This window comes from Schistocerca piceifrons, chromosome 2 (assembly GCF_021461385.2).
Source record: "Schistocerca piceifrons isolate TAMUIC-IGC-003096 chromosome 2, iqSchPice1.1, whole genome shotgun sequence".
Taxonomy (NCBI): Eukaryota; Metazoa; Arthropoda; class Insecta; order Orthoptera; family Acrididae; genus Schistocerca; species Schistocerca piceifrons.
The window spans coordinates 658162367-658180165 of NC_060139.1; the positions used below are offsets into that span (position 1 = coordinate 658162367).

Here is a 17799-nt window from a genome sequence, read left to right on the forward strand (position 1 = left end):
ACTTGAAATAAAAGGCCAACAGATATTGACATATAGGTGTTACCATTGTTTAATAAAACAGTCTCTACATTACTTTTGACCTGCTTCGAGATGACTGGCTGTTTGTGTTGTCCTCATCATTTCATCATCATTCGTGCAAATGGAAGATTTGGACAGAGAAAAGGTTGGGAATTTGTACGGGCGCTGATAACTGCGCAGTTGAGTGCCCCACAATCCAGTCATCATCATCATCATCATCATCATCATCTACATTACTTTTAGAAAAATCTATAAACAGGTTCCATAATTTCCTACACCAGGACTAAATTCTTAACCAAATCATTTAGCTCAGTTTTTGTAAACAGCTCATTGGTTCTGTGTAGTCCAAGGTACAATGAAAATTGTTATGAGGTTATTCATTTACATCAGACTGGATACCACTACGAATGTCTATGATCATCATCAAAAGCTTCTTGTGATTTAGAAGTGGAAAGATCTAGGTCATTGCCTACTAACTGAATGTCTAGAAATATGTTGTTGTGTCATGTATGTTCTATTATTGTTTGGACTTTAACCGTGTGCAGTATCATAGTGTATGTAAGTAAGTTTCTTAACATGTCCAGCATACTTTATATAATCTCTTTTACATTACTCATAATGACAGTGATTGCATGCAAATGCTCAAAGATGGATGAATAAATAAACAATGACAATCAGAAGTTTAGGGTATATTATTACTGCTTTTAGTTTTTGAACTGAAACCAGACATGAGCATTACAAATTTAAAATGTCACTAGAGTGGTATCTCTGGAATGGCAAGTTTGAAGAACTGTTTTCTCTTTTTTTGACATTTTTCAAGATTCACAACATATACAAAACATGCCCTATGCAGTTTCTACGACTTATTTGAACTCTGTACTATTCCTCTGATGTTCCTTAATCACAAACTCACCACAAACATAGCAAAGACTACCAAGAAAGCTTTTACTGTCACAACCAGCCTCTGTACTAAATGCATGTACTAGAGGAAACATAGGTAAGGTTACACTGTAACAAATGAACAGCTGTAAATTGAAGAAGAGGAGCAAAAGCCCTGGTCCCAATAGTTGTAATGTTTGCTAATCAGAACAGCCACTGCCACCATAATTTCACTTAATATTATTGACTAAAATAATATAAGAAATATGTAATTAAAATCACTAACAACATTCAAAATATTTAGAGTGTTAATTATTTTAAAAAATTGGCAATATTACTTTTTTGTTCTCATTTTAGAACTGACCACACCAAAAATCATTGTTTGCTTGGGTAAATAGCTACATGTTGGAATGCTGATGTCTGTCCTCTCCACATATATTGACTCAACAGCAGGATAGAATACGTATTATCTTGTAATAGGCCATATCTCTCATTGAGTTTGGTGATGTGGCTTTCTATCCGCCTTCTGGTTAAGGAAGTTAAGCCAAGCTACCTCAGGACTGTTATATTTGAATTAATGACCTGTCTGAACTAATGCAGCAGAAATAGTGAATTAAAAAAAATCATTAAAGCTGTGGCGACTATCGACCAAGTCGCGGTTAATATCTTTGTTTTTGGCAAGCTCTTTGCCCCAGTCTGTGGTCGCGGGCGAAAGTGTACGGACGTGTACCGAGAATTCAGAATGTAAACAACTGTATATGGGTGCTTACGAGAAATAAAAATAGTGTTTATTACATGTGGTGTAGCGTGCATCATTGGATTCGGCAACCCTACAACGCTTACCCATACTGGTGACCCCGAATTTTGTTCGCGAGTGCTACAACGAAATCTTATACCGTCGAACAGTACACAATGGAGCGCTTGCCGCCTGCTACACCGACCACGTGCCAACTAAGTGTTCCAACGGACGCTTCGGCATGGTTTTACAATTATCCACCGGGCGTCCGCAATAGCTCTACGCAGTTTCCGAACACATTGATTAGCTGCACTCAACAGGACAGTGTTTATACAATTCCACAGCCACGTGTTCCGAGTGCTCAACAGCCGACACAATGTGCTCAAACCCCAGTGACTATGTTTACAGGTTTCCCAAGTGCAAGTGTGAATTTTCCACCCAAATCAGTGACTGTACAAATCGAGCCGGACGCTCAAGACAGGAGAGTTCATATTTCTGCCGGAACTCCGGATTTTGCACCAACCCCCCCTACACCACCAGCGTCCGCTTTACGAGTGTTTCCGACGGCACACGCCGTTCCTGCCGCGTGTGTTCCACAAACATCAGGTGATTTTAACTATTTTAATGCACCTGTAGGGGAGGGGCCCGGAAACTGTATTCCGTCGTTCGCCGCACATCGGTCGACTACGGTCGATTCTACCGCGCCGGTCCATTCTACGCCCGTCGGCGTTACTCCGTCGACCGCTCGATTCGTTGATTTCTCGACCAAGGTCGAGCCAGCCGCGCCTACCGTGCCGCGTGCCACTGACAGTGGCGGAAGCTGGTGCACCGCTACTGCACCCGAGACAATTACGTTGCAGAACTATGGACAGGGAGAGACAGTTTCTGATAAACATTTATGTCAAGACTTTCCCACCCGTTGGCCGAAGCTACCACCCCTTCGCAAGGATCACCCACGCACATGGTTTACCTTGGTCAACCACGTCCTGCAGCTACACGGCATCGCCGACGACAATTCGAAGTTCCTATGCTTACTGTGTCACCTCCATGACGAACTGGATCTGATCTGCGACATTGTGGCTTCGCCCTCCGCTACGGACAAATATGCGTTCGCCCGATGCACCATCCTCGAGCGACTATCCACATCGACAGAGGAAGCTATCCGCCTCATCAGTCAGGAATCGCTGGGATCCAGGTCCCCGTCGCAACTCTGGCGTCATCTCCGCGCTATGATTGACACGCATCACATGCCGGACATTACACTTTGGACCATCTGGTTGCTGAAACTTCCCCCGCAAGTTCAACTTCACCTTCTACATGTAACTTCGGCCCCACTAGATGCCAAACTGAAGATCGCAGACCAGGTTTACAACATTCTGCCCCCCCCCCCCCCCCCCCCCCCCCGCATGCCCCCCCAGGGTGCCCTCAGGCCTCAGGGGTTGGCACACCTGCGCGGCAGTTCCCATCCTGCAGTACAGAGTGCACACGACTCGCTCCACGCATGCGCGCGGAGCCAACGCCGCCTGGCAACCGCCGCAGTAACTCCTCTCCTACCAGCACTACTGCAGCGTCGCCATCGGAGGGAACTACAAACAAGTCCCCCTCCACTGCCGCTTCGACCTCAACCAGCACGACGGGCGACGCCACGCGCCGCCCCGCTTGGTGTTATTTCCACTCCCGTTTTGGCGACGCGGCTAAGAACTGTCGTTCTCCATGCGCGTTTCCAAACTAATAACGCGACCCAATTCAGGCGCTACGGGCCGCTTTGAACCGCACAGACGCCTATCACTAAATACTTCTTCTCCTCACGCGCCAGGACGCTTGTACGTGAAAGATGCAGTGTCTTGCCTTTCATTTCTAGTCGACACGGGGGCCGAGGTTAGTGTGATACCACTGTCCGCAGGTATTAAATTCGAGCTTCAGCCTTGCCCCCCGCTTCGAGCCGCCAATAATTCCCTGATCCGCTCTCATGGAATAACGAATTTAAGCCTTAAACTGCAGGACATTAATACGCCCTTACAGTGGACTTTCGTTATCGCGGATGTGGATGAACCCATGCTTGGGGTAGATTTTCTCTTAGCCCACGCACTGTCACCCGACCTACAACGAGGTACACTAACCTTTAACTCGGGAGACCGTACCACCGGTTCAGATATCTTACCCCTCTCATCCGAAAGCGCCATTCTGCTGTGTGAGCTAGCGGAAACTGCTGTTGCAGTGCTTTCTCTTAGATCACACAACGACGAACTTCGGGACAGCAATGGGGCCCTCCGCTTACGCATCGCCGCCGTGCAAGCCAAGCTCACGGACGCGCGTAAGCAGACCGCCCAGCGGTCGCACACGGCCACGCCCCCAACCCCCGCACCACTTCCTCACACCTGCAGCCGACGCCGCATGATATTTCTACTGCCGGACGGAAGCTGTACCCGTGACGCTACCAGGTACCCCACCGAGCTCTTCGACAAGGACTACCAGTGGATCACCGCCACTGCTGCTGAACTGCCGGCCTTGGACACACACACGTGTGCATTACAGGTTAGTCACAGTGCAACGGGTGCTGGTCCAGCATCCCCATCGGTGTTCGCGATCAATAACAGTACTGTCCACAGAATAAATACCACAGAAGGCCCAACAGTACGTGCAAAGGCTAGGCGTTTAAATCCGGAAAAACTTAAACACGCCAAAGCTATTGTTCAGGAACTTTTAGATAATAAGACTATCCGCCCTTCTTCTAGTTGTTGGTCGTCACCCATTCATTTGGTGCCTAAGAAAGATGACACTTTCCGCCTCTGCGGTGACTATCGGGCGCTTAACGCCAGAACAATTTTAGATAATTATCCCGTCCCAAATATTCAAGACTTTGCTTCCCAGCTGCATGGGGCACAAATTTTCAGTGTAGTCGATTGTCATAAGGCGTACCACCAACTGCCAATGGCACCTGAGGACGTTGAAAAGACCACTATCATCACCCCGTTCGGGTTGTTCGAGTATTTGTTTATGCCATTCGGCCTTAAAAATGCTGCACAGACGTGGCAACGGTTCATCGACTCGCTGGTTGGAAAACTGGACTTTGCATATGCGTACCTGGACGACTTGTTAATTTTTTCTTCCTCCCTCGAGGAACAAGAACAACATTTAAATACAGTGCTCCAACTATTAAAAGCAAACGGTATCGCAGTGAACAATACTAAGTCACAACTCCGCTGCACCAGTGTCACTTTTCTGGGCCACAGAGTTTCGGGCGACGGCATCCGCCCCCTAACTGAACGGGTGGAGGCCATTAGTACGGTGCCTTTGCCCAAAGATTTTCAGGGCCTCCGCCGCTTCCTTGGAATGGTAAATTACTACCGTAAACATATTCCCCGCGCCGCCGACATACAAGCCCCACTGACGGATGCCCTCGCAGGAAAAAACACATCAGGGTCTCGGGCGGTCACGTGGACTCCAGATATGCGTCGCGCATTTGATAATCTAAAGTCAGCCTTACAGACAGCTGTTACGCTTGCTCACCCCATTCCTGATGCTCCCATCTCGCTTACTACAGACGCAAGTGATACAGCAGTGGGGGCAGTACTTCAGCAATCCGTGGGTTCTGTTGTACAGCCGCTCAGATTTTTCTCCCACAAACTGACCGCTTCCCAACGTAAATGGTCGACCTTCGACCGGAAACTGTTTGCTATTTACGCTGCTATCAAATATTTCCAAGACGATATCGAAGGTCGCCATCTCGTGGTATTTACCGACCACGAGCCATTGGTTTACGCTTTCCGTAACCCAGGTAAGGACTCATCCCCGAGACGTTTTAGGCATATGGACCTTATATGTCAGTTTATGAATGACATACGTTACGTCAGAGGCGCAGACAATGTCGTCGCTGATTTTCTGTCTCGGGTGTCGGTTTTATCTTCACAACTGGACCTCAGTGAGCTCCCTAAATTGCAGACAGAGGATACTGAACTCGCAGCATTGCGTTCCGATATCAAAACAGGACTCAAACTAGAGTTACGGACACTTCCTGGGTTTTCATCACCCATCTGGTGCGACATTTCAACAGGACGCATACGCCCGGTGATTCCTGCACCTCTCCGCCGGGACATATTTAATAGTATCCACGACTTGGCACACCCTGGCATTCGCGCCTCCGCACGTCTGGTATCTGAACGTTTTGTTTGGCCCGGGGTGATAAAACAGTGTCGCAGTTGGGCACGAGCATGTGTGGCTTGTCAGCGCGCAAAAGTAGGACGTCATGCACAGCCCCCCATGGGTACGTTCGATGTGGCAAAAAGAAGATTCCAGCACATACACATCGATATCGTCGGGCCCTTACCCCCCTCAGGCCCCTTCCGTTACATACTGTCCACAATTGACAGGTTTACCCGCTGGGTAGAGGTAATTCCTCTCACTACTATCACAGCCGATGCAGTGGCCCGAGCCCTGCTGTTAATGTGGATCTTGCGCTTCGGCTGCCCAGTCTCTGTCACCACCGACCAGGGCCGCCAGTTCGAGCCTGCCCTCTTCCGACAGCTTTGTGAACTGTGTGGGGTGAAACGATTTAGGACTACAGCATACCACCCCCAGAGCAATGGGCTTGTGGAACGCTGGCACCGAACGCTTAAAGCTTCCCTGATGTGCCACGGAGGTGAGTGGGCCGATGCCTTACCATGGGTAATGTTAGGCGTTCGGGCCGCGTACAAAGAGGACCTTGGCGCATCCCTGGCAGAGGTACTGTATGGAGAACCCCTAACACTCCCAGCAGAGTTAGTTGAGCCTTCACTTCCTCCAGATCAAATCTGCGACTCGACATTCGTCGGGCAGGTCAAGGAGCTAATTGCTAACATCCGCGTGCCGCCTCCTCGACCACACACGCCCCCTCCCGTATTTCTGCATAAGGACTTGGCGTCGTGCACTCACGTCATGGTGCGTGATGACACCATCCGACCGGCACTCAGACCTCCATATACGGGCCCGCACAGAGTCATATCACGGCGTACCAACACGTTCGAAGTGCTCATTAACAGCACGCCTCAAACGGTATCCGTCTGCCGCCTCAAACCTGCATGGACTCTGGGAGAACTGCCCGATACCCCTCCCAGTCAGACCCCATCCCCTGCTGCACCCACCTCGCATGAGGCATCTACCGACAGTCCATGGATGAGCGACGCCCATTCCCACACGTGTGACGTTCCCCACTCCCAGTCGTGTGACAGTGCTACAGGTGCGTGTGACATTCCTAGGCAGAGTGATGCGTGTGATGACTTACCCTCCTACAGGCAGCCCCTCGCCTCTCCCCTGTTAGGATTCAGTGATGTATCAGTGACCAGCCTCAGAGCGTGTGATGTCACCGATGACGACTCGTGTGGAGATTCTGTCAACCCGTATCAGGAAGTGGTAGTGAATGTCAACACAGATCTTATTTGCAGCTCTAATGTGTTTTTTGTTATGCAGCCGGGTAATGTGTACATCTTCTACGAACAAGCCAGCTTCCCCAGTGACAACTTAACTCACATTCATCTCCTCCAGTCTGTCCCCTTGCCTGTTGGTACTGACCCATCAACGGTCAAAGTCCTACGTACCGCCACAGGCATTCAGATCCGCTATCCTGGCCCCTCACAACCCACCATCCCCTCCCCAGATCCCTCAATGGCTGTACGAGGATTCACCCGGTCAGGCAGGACCATCCGCCCCCCTCGCTGGCTCGAAGACTTCAATTACTAATGTAATGTAATGTAAGGTATGGTTTCTGATTAAACACCCTCTCCCTCCCCCCTGGGCGTTCCCTTTACATGTATGCCCCAATATTTATGTTTGTGCTCCACACTCTAGGGGGGGGGGGGGGGGCTAATGTGGCGACTATCGACCAAGTCGCGGTTAATATCTTTGTTTTTGGCAAGCTCTTTGCCCCAGTCTGTGGTCGCGGGCGAAAGTGTTCGGACGTGTACCGAGAATTCAGAATGTAAACAACTGTATATGGGTGCTTACGAGAAATAAAAATAGTGTTTATTACATGTGGTGTAGCGTGCATCATTGGATTCGGCAACCCTACAACGCTTACCCATAAAGCCATTCTATGGAAAGAAGAAACATTTAAAGTTCAACATCCCATTGACAATGAGGTCATTACAGATGGCATTCTATGGAAATATGTATAATGTAACTCACCATTCTTCAGCTTTGGAAGTGTGTCCTGGATAGCTTCCACTAAGCACTCATCAAACTTTGGGTCATTTTGACTACACCTCTTCCAGTCAGCAGCTGTGGAGAGAGGAACCATAGTTTCAACAAACATATTTATTCACATTGTGAGGGGACATAATGCACACCCATTGAGCAGACAAACAAATGAAAATAATAGAGGTCTGTCATGTTAGAAGGAGTTTGCTGTCACAGTAACTGTAAGACATCAATAAAAGCCCCTTGTGTGTAAGGATACTCAAAAATTTTGAGTAAATTGATCAACACGCTTTGATAAAACCAAATAACTCTAGTGACTTGCTGTTGCTTTCATACTCAAGTCTTGATATCGATATTTTGTCTATATTTTTGTTTACAATTCACCAAGTACACGTCTTTGTTACAGGCAATATAAATTGTATTTTCTCATACTTTCACATGAATTGTGGAGGAAATTTATTTGAATTGTATAGTGTCAGCTTGATTTGTACAAAGGTCATCAAGAAAGTGGAGAATGCTAGAGCTTAAGCTACACTGCAGACTTCCATGTTTTTTAAAATGTGTGATGACATTAAAATTTCTGTAAAGTGTAAGCTCACAGGTTACTTACTTGTATCTGTCATGAAACGGCTTATCATGAAAAGAACCATTATCCCTCCTGTACTAAGGGTATGTTTTCTATTATTATTATTATTTGTATTTGGAAGTTTACATTTGTCAATTTTGCATTCCTTTCTGATTTTGACTAGTTTGTTGTGTTCATAGATGGGTAATTGATGTAATAAAATATATCATATTTTTCTTACAAATTTGAAGTAAATTACAATTAGTTTAGCAATGTAAGTCATTGAAAGGTGATACTTTGGAAATATGTCAAAAAGAGGGAAACAGGGTCTTGTTATTCAAAGTCCATGTTGTGGGGTTTGCAGAGTTCATGAGAAGGATTTCAAATAAAATCCAAAAGAGACCAAAACAACAAATTATCTTTGCTAACTTGGACCAAGTGAGGTAGCATTTGTTGTTGGGAGGAGCAATGTTTACTAACTGCCTGGTCATGTTGATTTAGATCTTTCATGGTTCTGTTCATAAACAGAGACGCTTACTGTGATGATTGTTTCAATGTTGTCACGGATCTCCCTGCAACTTTCCCAATTTCTCAGAGGCTAGTCTGCAATTCTTTCTGCAGTGAATGACAGGGGAAAAAATTCACCTTAGATAGGGATGCATCTTGGTTAAAGTATAAATTGAGCTCAGAGAGAGCTTTGTTTATGTTTGTGCTCTGTTGCACCATGGAAATTTGATCATGGATATAATGGAATGCTGGTGGAATCTGTTTGTACTTCTGTTATCACAATCTGACAAGTCCACCATATTGCAAATATATTCTACACACAGCTGCCTTGAAACACTAGATGCACACAGTTTCCACTATCTGTGAACGCTCCTGTTTGATATCCAGTGGTAGTTGAACAGCAGAGATGAAGCCCTTCCAGAACCTCATTATCAGTGGGATGGATGGTGAACACTAATCTGGTGAAACTTTAGTTTCTCTCGGCATATAAAATGTCCAAAGAATTTGGGAGAATGCACATAGGTGTTGTCTTTGATATCCCATGCTATTTTTATAGGTTTACACTCCATTATTTTTTAGGCTCAAATGGTATTGGCACAACCAGAAAGGAGAAACTTAGGAGTTATTATTAATGGGTGAGAAAGTAGCATTAACTCTGTCCCTCAGTTGTTTGGCCAGTAATAGAGCAGGATTCAAAGCAGAATTTAAGTGAAAACCTCCTTGAATTATTTGAACACAAATTTTTCTTTTATTTGTGCTTGTGACCCTGCCCTGTTTTAAAGTGCAGTGTGAAGGAAAACCAGATTATGCAGCATGTAGTCGAAATTGAGCTGTCATTAATAAAATTACAGAGCTTACATGCAATAAAGATGGAAGATCAGAAGGTGCTATGAAAACCAAATTTCAGGAATACCAGCATAAGATTTATGTGGAGGAGCTCACTCATTTTATTTTGCTCCTATGAAGCAGTGGCACATGCAGGTGTCGCAGGTTGTGGGAGACGTCAGTCCAACACTGACCAGTTGGCAGTGAACATGTAGGTATTATTCATTGTCTGCTGTAATAGTTGTGAGTTGATTGAACCAAGTGAACCTGTTATTGTGCTTGCTGCAGTTTTCACTGAATAGTGATTTTAAAAGGAGTTTCAGCTTTAATAGTGGATGATTAACCTCTGTTAATTTAGCATTGAAGATCAGAAAAAGGAGAGATATATGTGCACAAACGAAAGATGAGACAGACTATATAAGGACAGGCAGGAATGGGGAGGACAATAAATAGAATGTAGAAAAAACGGCAAAAAAAAAAAAAAACACAATTTGACAGAAAGTCTACTTCTTGGGAAGGAAAGCTATCACATTCAGAATTGTATGAAAGTGTAACAAATATGGAGAATGATCACATGCTACATATTATAGTTGCAGAATGTAGTAGCACAAATAATCTAAAAGAGACAAATGACAGTAGACAGGTGACAGAAGAAAATACAGTCACTTGTGGAAGTATGAAGAAAATACAAACGTTATTGGATGTGACATGAAAAAAGGAAGTTTCCTGTGTGATCTGTGGCCGGAATGTGAAAATGAGTGAGACTAACTAATTTGAAGAAATTAATGTATTAAGCATAGGGAATAAGACACGTCGTCAGACACATTTATCCAGAAGGTCATACAATTAATTTTTCTGCCATGGTGGTTGATCATTTCAGCTCGGTAAATACAATTCGCGCACAAACACTGACGAACTACAGACCCTACTGGATGCCATCTTCAGCTGCAGACAGAAGACATTCATCATAGGGTATCTGTACATGACACATGGCCAAATTCTTTATGATCACAGACTGTAATATGTCCTTAGCTGTGGGCTCTTTATGTACTTGTACCACTTTCAAACAACCTATTCACAACTTAATGCCTTTGGGACACAGAAAAATAATTAAAATTGGTCATTTAAATGCAGAGTTCAGTGTCATGGTGGTGAAAGTTGTTTGAAATGTATTAGAAGAGATAAACCTCCACACATGGTGCACACAGGAGCCATATTACTGAAATTGTACACTACCCAACACACAAATTGCAATGGTTGTCATAACATTAGGCACAATCCAATAGCAGTGGTTGTGTTGCTGGATACAAGCTTGACAGTGCTATAGGTGTATCAACCTTGTGAGGATCATGCTGTAACAGTATAATTAAGAAATTATATGAAAAAAGTTATGTATCAAATCAACACCACTGCTTAGGACACAGGACACAACAATGACACCAGACTGAGACATCAGACAAATGTTAGTAATGGATACTAATGTGAAATCTGCATTGGTGCACAGCAGAGTGACTGAGATAAGAGAAATCTACCTTTAGAACACTGTACAAGAACTTGGGCTTCACAAATACAGGCCTTGCAATCTGCCTATTTTCGGTAATCATGTAGGTAGGTATGACAACAAACATAGACACTGCATAGGACCTAAAGCAAGTGACCTCAGTCTTATGTACTTTACAGTAATGAATGTAGACAGTGACTTAAGGCTAACACCATGCCAAGCTATCTCAACTTGGCCCTTTTTTTACCCTTTTTTGAGCCAATGAAGCGTGCATATCTCTCATTCATGATTTAAGAGTCACTCACCTTTAAAGCTAAAGCTTATATTGAACTAACAGTCTTTTAATTTTATTTAGGGTACTATCACAGATCCAGATGCAGGTCTGAAGTGCAAGTTCTGCATCATCATCATCATCATCATCATCATCATCATCATTTAAGACTGATTATGCCTTTCAGCGTTCAGTCTGGAGCATAGTCCCCCTTATAAAATTCCTCCATGATCCCCTATTCAGTGCTAACATTGGTGCCTCTTCTGATAAGCCTATTACTTCAAAATCATTCTTAACCGAATCCAGGTACCTTCTCCTTGGTCTGCCCTGACTCCTCCTACCCTCTACTGCTGAACCCATGAGTCTCTTGGGTAACCTTGCTTCTCCCATGCATGTAACATGACCCCACCATCTAAGCCTGTTCGCCCTGACTGCTACATCTATAGAGTTCATTCCCAGTTTTTCTTTGATTTCCTCATTGTGGACACCCTCTTGCCATTGTTCCCATCTACTAGTACCTGCAACCATCCTAGCTACTTTCATATCCGTAACCTCAACCTTATTGATAAGGTAACCTGAATCCACCCAGCTTTCGCTCCCATACAACAAAGTTGGTCAAAAGACACTGCATCGTTCATGGTTCATGGTGTGGGTTCCTGTTGTCATGTCCTAGTCCGTGAACCACGGGCAACGTATGAGTGGCCAAGTAAGTGGTCCTGACAGTCGGGATATCAGTTACTTTGGAATAAGGCTGGGCATCTCGGACATATTCTGAGTCGTGGTCACCTTTGTGCTCATACGGCAAAGACTACCAAACCCACCGGTTAGTCCCTCAACCGTTAGGGGTAAAACTCAACGGGACTCGGGGCAAGTAAGGCTAGCAACCTGCTTCCCTGGTACTTTAAATATGATGCTGGCAACAATCAGTGCAAAGTAGCCACTCCTTCAGCAGCAAACGTGACTTTGTATGCTGATGGACCGCAGGCGGAACATCTTGCAATGTTGTTTGTTATTCAGTGATCGCGACTGACTGTCACGACCACTGGTGGAGAAGATGCAGCTAGCTGCTACGTAAAATGACCTTGTCTCCTATGAAAGCAATACTCAGTGTGGCCTAAGTGGATGACAGTTTCAGATACGGGTTTCCCTCTAAGATCTCCAGACATGTCGCAAACTGTAGTGCACTAAGGCAGCATAACATGGAATTCATAGGAGACAAGGCCCTTCTGTGCAGCAACTAGCTCCATCTTCTTCACTGGCGATCAGTGAATAACAGACAACATTGCAAGACGTTCCACCTAAGATCCGTTAGCGTATGAAGTCACGTTTGCTGACGAAGAGATGACCTAACGGCAGGCGCTAGCACCTATAACTTCGATGCTCTGTAACATTGTTGGATGACGTTTCCCGACATGCATGCCTATCCACGATTTGCTCCTCAAGACACCGTATACAACCCCTCGAAGTTTGTTGCAACATTTCTGGGACACTCTGTATAACCAAATAAAATAAAAACACACAGCACAAAATATTGTCCGTTTCCCTGGTTAAGAGCCACGTTTCAGGTGGGCTATCTTTAGCAAGACGTGAAAGTCGCAAGAAAAGTTGCAGGCGCCTGGGTTGGGCTGAGTACTGGCCAGCTTGGATGGCTGAATGATTGCTTAGCTCCGTTTGTAAACCAAATACATCTTCCATTTACTAACAATAGGCAACTTTTTGATTGACAACTGAGAAGGTTTCTTACAGCCAGCACTCTTCTATTCATATCTTGTGTAATGTAATCAAATAAACAGTTTACAGCTCATTACCAATTCTACACAACATTGTATACGGTCCAGTAGTAGCTTAGTACTGAAGGGGATACCCAAGTCCACCAAAAGTATGTAGCCTATGAGAATCTGTAGTTGTTCTCCGATAATGACGTTTTTACTGATTTCGGGATGGGGCAGTTGAGTTTTAGCCGATCAAGGAATAGCGAATTTTTGGAATCATGCATTGCAACCGAAGAAGATAGTGCCAGCGTCCATTTCATTACATAGACGTAGCAAAGACAGCACAAGATCGATGTGGTGCAGGCTGCATGTATTTCTGAAACTTCTTGAACATGGACAGCTGTCATGCCAATCAAACAATGGAAGTGAAGGATATTTTTGTGCGTTTGCAGCTCCTCTACTTCGGACAAGACTTATGTACTTCGCTGTTCCACACTTGTTTCGTTAAAGAACTAACTTTTCATGTAGTATTGGTTTCACAGCGACTAATTTCTCCGTTATGAGTGGCCTCTTTGGCCAAAATAACTAGTATTTCGTTTCCCTTAATGGCGCAGTTTGCCTTAATCTGGCAGAGACTGCCGTATTGACAGTTCTGTAACAAAGTTGGTCCCTGCATATTGCTTACTGGGGTATTATTCAGGAGCTGTGCAAATGCTTAAAAATAAAAATTAAAAAAAACCCTAATCTGGAGTCTGTTCCTTCACTTCTTACTAAAGCGTGTGAGAGACATATGATGACTGTCATCTCTGCTGTTAGCGAAGTGACGTCCACTGGAACACGAATTTTCCTTTTCTTTTCCCAATACTCATTCTTCTGCAATGATCCTGACGGTCCTTTGTTTTGAGAGACATTTTGATAGGATACTGCAAGTGTGACGGTCCTTAAAAATAAGGACTAACGAGACTTGTAGCCGAAAGACGATGCATTCGTTTGCTGGTAGGGATCAGTGATTAGAGTAAGCAACCCATCAGTAAGAAAATCTATGTTATTTTCTGCAAAGAGTACCATTTTCTACAGACTGCTGCGAAATATTTGGCAGGGGTTCCTTCCCATCGTACCACATATTAGAATTTCTGCGCGGCCTGTGTGGCTTGGGGTACAAAGGGAGCTGTAGTACACTCCTGGAAATGGAAAAAAGAACACATTGACACCGGTGTGTCAGACCCACCATACTTGCTCCAGACACTGCGAGAGGGCTGTACAAGCAATGATCACACGCACGGCACAGCGGACACACCAGGAACCGCGGTGTTGGCCGTCGAATGGCGCTAGCTGCGCAGCATTTGTGCACCGCCGCCGTCAGTGTCAGCCAGTTTGCCGTGGCATACGGAGCTCCATCGCAGTCTTTAACACTGGTAGCATGCCGCGACAGCGTGGACGTGAACCGTATGTGCAGTTGACGGACTTTGAGCGAGGGCGTATAGTGGGCATGCGGAAGGCCGGGTGGACGTACCGCCGAATTGCTCAACACGTGGGGCGTGAGGTCTCCACAGTACATCGATGTTGTCGCCAGTGGTCGGCGGAAGGTGCACGTGCCCGTCGACCTGGGACCGGACCGCAGCGACGCACGGATGCACGCCAAGACCGTAGGATCCTACGCAGTGCCGTAGGGGACCGCACCGCCATTTCCCAGCAAATTAGGGACATTGTTGCTCCTGGGGTATCGGCGAGGACCATTCGCAACCGTCTCCATGAAGCTTGGCTACGGTCCCGCACACCGTTAGGCCGTCTTCCGCTCACGCCCCAACATCGTGCAGCCCGCCTCCAGTGGTGTCGCGACAGGCGTGAATGGAGGGACGAATGGAGACGTGTCGTCTTCAGCGATGAGAGTCGCTTCTGCCTTGGTGCCAATGATGGTCGTATGCGTGTTTGGCGCCGTGCAGGTGAGCGCCACAATCAGGACTGCATACGACCGAGGCACACAGGGCCAACACCCGGCATCATGGTGTGGGGAGCGATCTCCTACACTGACCGTACACCACTGGTGATCGTCGAGGGGACACTGAATAGTGCACGGTACATCCAAACCGTCATCGAACCCATCGTTCTACCATTCCTAGACCGGCAAGGGAACTTGCTGTTCCAACAGGACAATGCACGTCCGCATGTATCCCGTGCCACCCAACGTGCTCTAGAAGGTGTAAGTCAACTACCCTGGCCAGCAAGATCTCCGGATCTGTCCCCCATTGAGCATGTTTGGGACTGGATGAAGCGTCGTCTCACGCGGTCTGCACGTCCAGCACGAACGCTGGTCCAACTGAGGCGCCAGGTGGAAATGGCATGGCAAGCCGTTCCACAGGACTACACCCAGCATCTCTACGATCGTCTCCATGGGAGAATAGCAGCCTGCATTGCTGCGAAAGGTGGATATACACTGTACTAGTGCCGACATTGTGCATGCTCTGTTGCCTGTGTCTATGTGCCTGTGGTTCTGTCAGTGTGATCATGTGTTGTATCTGACCCCAGGAATGTGTCAATAAAGTTTCCCCTTCCTGGGACAATGAATTCACGGTGTTCTTATTTCAATTTCCAGGAGTGTATATTCCTAGATGGCTCACTTCATACACATTTTTGAAACTTTGTACGTCAGCTTTTGATGCATAAGTGACATCTGTCTTCAAATGTCTGGAAGTCCACCTTTTTCAGCGTTTTCGTGACAGAAAGAAAGAATCGTGTGGCACGGTTGACGGGGAGATTCGGACGCATTGTTAAGCCGCCTACTGCCACACAATGGCTCCTTTCCGTGTCGTGTGAGGGTAGTGGCGCAAGTGTAACTGTTGAATTTAGGTGACTGTTATATTCGTGTAGTGTCATGTTTGTTTGTATAATAATTAGAGGGGAGAGAGAGGATGAAACACATTGTTATCATATTGGCTACTTCTCTCGAACAGCACCATGGTGGTCGCCGAGCTTAACCCCCCCAACAACAACAACAGTGTCAAATGCCCTCATTGCAAGAGACCCTACTTAAGGGATTTCAAGTTTAATCTAGGACATTGACTCATATACTGATGAGCAGAACATACACACCACCACATCTCTTTATCTTTCCAGCCAAATACTGGCGGTAAATATTTCTTCCACCAGTAGGATTTAAACCGGATACTTCTCCTCCTGGGAAATATACAAATCTGTGCACGTTCATGCCTTCCATCTTTATATACATTCAGTTGCCCTGGATTCTACACAATTGTCCAACGTTGACCTTCTTTATATACGAGGCGTGTTTTTTAAGTAAGTACCGTTTTGAAACTAAAAAAAGACGTGCTAAGATATCTTAATAACTTTATTTGTACATGAAAGTCTGTTCCTTAATCTACGCACTGACTTGTTTACGTTGTGTACTGAGTGTTTAAGATGTCTCCGATAATCGTGAGTCCTGCCGACTGTGAAGTACGGGCTGTTATAAGATTTATTTGTGCTAGAGACCTAAAAGCGATTGATATTCATCGTGAGATCTGTTCAGTTTACGGTGAAAACATTATGAGTGATGGAATGGTAAGAAAGTGGGTGAGAGCATTTAAAGATGGCCGCACAAATGTGCATGATGAACAACGGAGTGGGCGTCCTTCGGTCGTTAATGAAAGTTTGGTGCAGTAAGTGGACAGTAAGGTGAGAGAAAACAGACGCTTTACGATCTCCTCCTTGCGGGATGACTTTCCTAATGTTTCTCGTTATGTTTTGTATGGCACTGTGACCGAGCACTTGAATCACCGAAAATTGTGCGCACGTTGGGTACCGAAAATTTGACGGATGTGCATAAAACCAAATGTTTAGACAGTGCATTGACTTTCCTTGAGCGGTGCCACAACGACGGTGACGATTTCTTAAGACAAATTGTTACGGGTGATGGAACATGGGTGGCCTACGTCACACCAGAATCAAAGCAACAGTCCATGGAAGTTGAGCAAGGGCATCGTTTTGCTGCAAGTCAATGCCCGTCAGCATGTGGCGAATCAGACCAAAGATCCCGTCACGTCTTTTCGATGGGAAACTCTAGATCATCCTCCGTACAGCCCCGATCTTGCACCCGGTGACTAACATCTGTTCCTGCACTTGAAGAAACACCTGGGCGGCAGCGTCTTCAAGACGACGACGAAGTGATGTAGTGGTTAACAAGTCAGGCGGCAGACTTCTATGAGGAGGGTATTCAAAAACTGGTACAACGTTATGACAAGTGCCTCAGTATTGACGGAAATTATGTAGAAAAATAAATTAAGGTACAAGCTTTCCTGTAAAAATAGCACGTCTTTTTTTTAATTTCAAAACGGTACTTAAAAAAAAAACACGCCTCGTACATTCAGTTTCCCTAGCTTTCACACGATTGTCCTACATTGTGAGATGAGTCACACAAACGTTTTGTAAGCAATCTCGTTTGTAGGCCAGTATCGTACCAATAAACCGAAAAGTACAACCTGATTTAGCTTACAACCGAGCGTAGGTGATTATTTCATTTCATATCCCCGAAAATCTTTGCACCCAAATGTTTATGTATGTTGACTTATTCCAATCGTGACTCATTGATATCGTGGCCATAGAATATTACGATTTTCC

At 45.6% G+C, this 17799-nt stretch overlaps 1 protein-coding gene across 1 annotated transcript in view; it reads right to left on the reverse strand.

Moving 5' to 3' along the window:
* LOC124774984 (protein takeout-like) overlaps positions 1 to 17799 on the reverse strand; it is a 74697-nt gene that overhangs the window by 36224 nt on the left and 20674 nt on the right. Inside the window, exon 2 of the mRNA XM_047249728.1 lies at positions 7793 to 7885. Coding sequence (XP_047105684.1) covers positions 7793 to 7885 — 93 coding nt within the window. The remainder of the gene's footprint in view (positions 1 to 7792; positions 7886 to 17799) is intronic.